General features: G+C 45.3%; 1 protein-coding gene across 1 annotated transcript in view; it reads left to right on the top strand.

Moving 5' to 3' along the window:
* NET1 (neuroepithelial cell transforming 1) overlaps nucleotides 1-3,896 on the top strand; it is a 24,625-nt gene extending 20,729 nt beyond the window's left edge. The window contains exons 9-10 of the mRNA XM_015826721.1: nucleotides 1,496-1,682; nucleotides 3,484-3,896. Coding sequence (XP_015682207.1) covers nucleotides 1,496-1,682; nucleotides 3,484-3,878 — 582 coding nt within the window. The 3' untranslated portion in view covers nucleotides 3,879-3,896. The remainder of the gene's footprint in view (nucleotides 1-1,495; nucleotides 1,683-3,483) is intronic.
* The last annotated feature ends 2,366 nt before the right edge of the window (nucleotides 3,897-6,262 follow it).

Here is a 6,262-nt window from a genome sequence, read left to right as displayed (position 1 = left end):
GAGAGGACAATGTACTTTATTAAGTGGCCTTTTGGGCCCGCAGCCGTCAGGTAGGAAAAAAACATTTAAAGGCTGTTCTATCAATATTTACTTAGGGCTGCTTTGCAGAAATAAAAGATGGAGTTCGTCTTTTTGTTCTCGGCTATAAACAACACATTTTTCTCATTGGTCAGCTTCATCTTTTCCATTACAGCCGGGGGTCTTCAAACTTGGCAACCTGGCTGAGTGAGGAATTCTGGGAGTTGAAGTCCACAAGCCTTTAAAAGTTGTCGAGGTTGGAGACCCATAATAATAATAGTAGTAGTAATAATAATAATAATAATAATACTCGACAGGTAGACAAAATGCCAAATCCAGTCTGAACATCTGGCTGACTGTGCGATGATCCATAATAATAATAATAATAATAATAATAATAATCCCAAAACAACTGGAGCACCACTTGAACACCATTGGCATTGACAAATTTGTCATTAGTCAATTGCAAAAGGCGGCCTTACTAGGAACTGCTTCCATCCTGCGACGAGATCTGTAATACCATCAAACATCCACATCTGTCTATCCCGGATCCTTGGGAAGGACTCGCTAGGTAGACAAAATGCCAAATCCAGTCTGAACATCTGGCTGACTGTGCGATGATCCATAATAATGTTGGAAGGGACCTTGGAGGTCATCTAGTCCAACCCCCTGCTCAGGCAGGAAACCCTATACCATTTCTTAAAAACTTCCAGTGTTGGAGCGTTCACCGCTTCTGGAGGCAGATTGTTCCACTGGTTAATTGTTCTAGCTGTCAGGAAGTTTCTCCTTAGTTCTAGGTTGCTTCTCTCCTTGGTGAGTTTCCATCCGTTGCTTCTTGTCCTGCCTTCAGGCGCTTTGGAGAATAGCTTGACTCCCTCTTCTTTGGGGCAGCCCCTGAGATACTGGAAGACTGCTATCATGTCCCCCCTCGTCCTTCTCTTCATTAAACTAGACATGCCCAATACCAGCAACTGTTCCTTGTATGTTTTAGCCTCCAGTCCCCTGATCATCGTTGTTGCTCTTCTTTGTACTCTTTCTAGAATCTCAATATCTTTTTATAGACTTTTTTTTTTTTTTTTAGCAAGGACTGGTAGCTGAAGACCATCAGGGGTACCTTTGACTGCCACATCCTATTGCAGGCCATCTAGAGGGGTGTTTTCCAAACACTTTTAAGACGAGTGGACCTCAACTCCTCAAATTCCCCATCCGCACATTACCTTTGACAGGGTGACTATATGCCTGCTGGGCTGGGGAATTCTGGGAGTTGAAGTCCACAATTCTTCAAATGGCCAAGATTCGACAACCCCGATCTAAAAGCAAATGTTTGGTGATTAAATGATGGTTTATTTTGGTGTGTGTCTGTGCGTGTGACAGCAGAACGCTCCAAAATCTTTTCGCTTGCATAGAAATATATACTTCCCTCTCTTTGATTGTGGCTGAATTTCACTTAAAACCTCCTCGCTTCTCTTCTTTCCAGAAGCTCTACATCTTCCTTTTCCAAGAAGTCCTGGTCCTCACCCGGCCCGTGACACGGAACGAGCGCCATTCTTACCAAGTGTATCGGCAGCCCATCCCGGTCCAAGACCTGGTCCTGGAAGACTTGCAAGATGGAGATGTCAAAATGGGCGGGTCGTTCCGAGGTGCCTTTGGCAATTCAGATAAAGGTAGGTAGGAAGGATTCCAATATTTGAGGGGCTGTCCCAGAGAAGAGGGGAGGGTCAGGCTATTCTCCAAAGCCTCTGAGGGCAGGACAAGAAGTAACAGCCGGGAAGCTGGTCAAAAAGGGATCCAAGCTAGAATTAAGGAGGAAGTCAGAAGAATTAATCGGTGGAACGACTTTCCTCCAGAAGTTGTGGATGCTCCCATCACCGGAGGCTTTTGAGAAGAGATTGTCTGGGATGATATAAGGCAGGGGTCTTCCAACTTGGCCCTTTTATGATTTGTGGACTTCAACTCCCAGAATTCCTCAGCCAGCGTGAGGGAACTGACCCTTTTATGACTTGTGGACTTCAACTCCCAGAATTCCTCAGCCAGGTACACGTGCCTGGCTGTGGAATTCTGGGAGTTGAAGTCCACAAGTCATAAAAGGGCCAAGTTGGAAGACCCCCCCCCCCCCCGGTATAAGGTTTCCTTCTTGACCAGAGAGTTGAACTAAAAGACCTCCAAGGTCCCTTCCAGCTCTATGGTTCTGAGGGAAAACAGCCCCCTCCTCCTTTAGCGCCTGCCCTTAATCTAGAGGCTGATCTGTCGAGGGAAGCTTCTGAATCCTGCAATGTTCTTCAGAAGGTTGGGTCCTTTCGTTTCCCCAGACATCCCAACCCCACTTTTCCCCTACTTTGGCACATTCTTTCAGGGATCCCTAAAAACAGCAAGAGGGACATCCTCTAGATTCATCCCCCTAAAAGCCCATCTCTATCGAAGACCCTTTTCAGGACCTTTCTGGAAGAGATTCCCAACCAGGAGCCCACACCCGATGTGTCCTTCAAGAGTTGACCAGAACATCCTTCTCCTTGTCCCGAAAGTGCTTTTCCCAAAAGGCCCACTGGATTTTCTTGGTCTTTGCTTTGAAAACGTTTCGCTTCGCTTCCCAGAAGCTACTTCAGGTCTCAACATCGGTTCTAGAACCGGTTCCCTTCTAACCTCGGTTCTAGAACTTCTTCAGTTCCAACATCGGATAGAACTGAAGAGACGTCTTGGATGAGAAGCGAAATGTTTTTAATCTGGTCTTTGTTGGGTTTTTTTTTCCCCAAAACGTTTCGCTTCTCATCCAAGAAGCTTCTTCAGGTCTCACGTCGGTTCTAGAACTGCTTCCATTCTAACATCTGTTCTAGAACTTCTTGGATGAGAAGCGAAACGTTTTTAATCTGGTCTTCCTTGAGTTTTTTCCAAAATGTTTCGCTTCTCATCCAAGAAGCTTCTTCAGGTCTCATATAAGTTCTAGAACTGCTTCCATTCTAACATCGGTTCTAGAACTTCTTCAGTTCCAACATTAGATAGAACTATAGAGACTTGGATAAGAAGTGAAACGTTTTTAATCTGGTTTTTCTTATTCCCCCCCCAAAAAACCGTTTCGCTTCTCGTCCAAGAAGCTTCTTTAGGTCTCACGTCGGTTCTAGAACTGCTTCAATTCTAACATCGGTTCTAGAACTTCGGTTCTAAAAATCAGACAGAAATGAAGAGACTGCTTTGATGAGAACGAAACATTTTGAATCTGGCCTTTCTCGGGTTTTGGTTTTTTCCCCCAAAACATTTCGCTTCTCATCCGAGAAGCTTCTTCCGGTTCTAACATCCATTCCAGAACTTCAGCTGTGGCATCAGTTAGAACCGGAGGAAGCTTCTTGGATGACAAGCGAAACCTTTTCAAAAGAACATGAAAAAGAAAGTCCACTTGCGTTCCGGAGGTGGGAGAAAAAAAATGACCTGAGCATGTCGGTAAACCTCCTTCCCTCCTTGCTTGCTTTCCAGCCAAAAACATCTTCCGGGTCCGATTCCGGGACTCCGCCTCGGGCCAGTCCCACACGCTGCAGGCCAACGACATCTTCCACAAGCAGCAGTGGTTCAACTGCATCCAGGCGGCCATCGGCCCCTTCCAGCCCAGCCCCGTGCCTTTCGACCTCAAAGACCTGCCCGAGCTGAGCGAGGAAGGCGAAGAGAACCACCCTTTCGGATCCAGTGCCAAGATCCAGAGGAGACAGACTTCCGGGTCGGGCAGCTTCCGCGCGGAGCTCGGCGAGAACGTCGCCGATGCCGACACGGCGTCAGAGATGAAGAACGTCAAAAGCTACAGGATGCATTCAGGGCTCCGGAGGAGCCGGGACAAAAGCCAGCTCAGCATCAAACGGAAAGAGACTCTGGTTTAAAAAAGCGGGAGCGAGGCCATTCCCCCCCCTTTTTTTGTTTTTTTCCTCCCGCTCTTTTATTTATAAATAAAAGTGTACATTTTCTTTCCTGTAATGTGAGAATGGTGGAGGCCCTTCTTTCTTCTTTCTTGGTTGATCTTTTTGTAATACATGTGAATCTTGGTCTTCCTTCCTTCCTTCCTTCCTTCCTTCCTTCCTTCCTTCCTTCCTTCCTTCCTTCCTTCCTTCCTTCCTTCCTTCCTTCCTTCCTTCCTTTCTTTCTTTCTTTCTTTCTTTCTTTCTTATTTTAAAGGCAGCTACTGGTTTTTCCCGCAAACATTGTTGAACACCGGTGTCTGATCCCTGGGGGGGGAGTGTTTAGGGTGGGAAGGAAAATTAAGGGGTTTCTGGACGGTAACCGCAGATTCCAGAGGTTTCGATCCTTCTGTATATATTACTGTTATCGGGAAGTCAAAGCCCTCTCCGGAGGGCTGCAACCTTTTTAAAATTTCCCTTCCCAATACGAATTGGCTCTTTTTTTTAAAAAAAAGAAATTGTTCATTGAGAAATTGGAATTTTAGAGGGGGGGGCGTTGTGTCTCTTCGTGATTCTGATTCTTTGTGTCAACAGAAAGAGTCTCAATTATCGATTTTTCTCCCAGAGCAATATTTCTCGACTTTAAGATGGGTGGACTTCAACTCCCAGAATTCTGGGAGTTGAAGTCCACCCATCTTAAAGTTGTCAAAAGTTGAGAAACGCTTCTCTAGATTGACACGGTCTAAGGGCTGAACCGTCCCTGAGAAAAAGGCCCCAGGTTCAACAAGTTTCCATTTGAATGACTGGAATTCTATACTTGGTGGTGTCCTTTCCTTCTGTGAATTGCTACGCCCCATATTTAATCTCTCTCTCTCTCTCTCTCTCTTTGTTTGTTTTTTTAAAAAATATTATTTGAAAACTTTTGTAGACCCTTCCTTTTGTACTTTGATTTCCAGGTCGTTTCTTTCTCAAAACCGACCTTTTATTTTTATTTTTTATTTTTGTTTTCCTTGTCTTGATGCGTGAGTGCTGCTGGTATCACCATTTGTGATTCAGACCTTTTTAAAGCCAATTCAGAACTATAAAACGGGCGGAACCAAGCCCTAGATAACGTGGAAGGGGAAACAGACCGCTGTTGCCACCTTCCAACAGATCTGGGGACCTTTTGGAATCGGTCCGAGGAGAGAGAGCTTTCCTCTCCATTGTCAAGAGTGGAGCTCCAGTGGTCAAGAATTGGCTATCTGAAGTTTGTTGGGAGGAGGGTTAATTAACCTCAGCAGATTGAATTTGAACTGCTGGAAGGGGAAGGAAGAAGAAGGGGGGTTACAGAAGATGGATAAAGGGACAAAGTTTGTGATAAAAGGACAAAGTTTGCGATAAGGGGACAAAGTCTTTTGAAAGGCATCAGAAGATGCAACCGTTGTGGGAAGCACAGAAAAGCACAATGTACGTCGGAGAAGAGGGTTAGCGAGGAGTTTGTTAATGTGTTGGGAACGGGGGAAGATACCACAGATGTCTGTTTACTGGCAATTCTCTTTTGAGGACCCGGATTTCCAGGTGGGAAGAAGGCGCTCGCTCAAAATGCAGAGTTGCAAAAATAATAATAATAATAAAAATAAAGCTATTTGAACCAGCCCACCTGAAGCGCTTACCAAAAATAATAAAAAAATCAGCCCAGTAAGAAGTCAAAAAAAAATAAAAAATAGTGCGGGTTTTTCTGGGTTTCTTTTTGTTTTTTTATTCTTCTGGTGCAGAAACACATCTGGCCAGCAGCGAGAGGGTGGGGGGGAGCCCCCGCCGGCCCATGTAAATAGAGAAATAACCAAAGCATTGTAAATGTTTCCTTGTACAGTAACATTAAAATGGAATACAATTAAAGCTCATATTGCATCGATTCTGGCTTGCCTTGTTTTGATTTGGAAGGGGAGAGGGGGGGGGGCTCAGATGTTCCGAATATTCTTCAAAGCAAGGCCTGTTTTAATTTGGAGGGTCACGGCAACCGAGTCCGTGCATCGCACAGATGTCACACTTTATGGGGGCGTGTTCGGTTGCAACAGCCGCGGGGAGCAAAAACACGGCTTTTGTCACTCCTGCGGAAATGTGGCAACGCAGCCAGGGACTTCTATTCAGGTTTTATCGGACTAGCTGTGCAACTTTCACATAGATCCTGGGCAATGAACACAGTCCTCGTTTTACGACCGCAATTGGGAGCGAAATTTACGTTGCTGAGCAAAGCTGCTAAGTGGGTTGCGCTCAATTTTACCTTTTTTTTTTCTTTCGCCACAGACGTTAAGCAAATCACCGCAGTTCTCGAACGGATTAGAGGCCGTCCTCTACTTAACAACAGTTCATTTAGCGACCGTTCAAAG

This window comes from Protobothrops mucrosquamatus, unplaced genomic scaffold (assembly GCF_001527695.2).
Source record: "Protobothrops mucrosquamatus isolate PMUCROS unplaced genomic scaffold, P.Mucros_1.0 scaffold3252, whole genome shotgun sequence".
Classification (NCBI taxonomy): domain Eukaryota; kingdom Metazoa; phylum Chordata; class Lepidosauria; order Squamata; family Viperidae; genus Protobothrops; species Protobothrops mucrosquamatus.
This window is presented reverse-complemented; position numbering and strand designations above follow the sequence as displayed.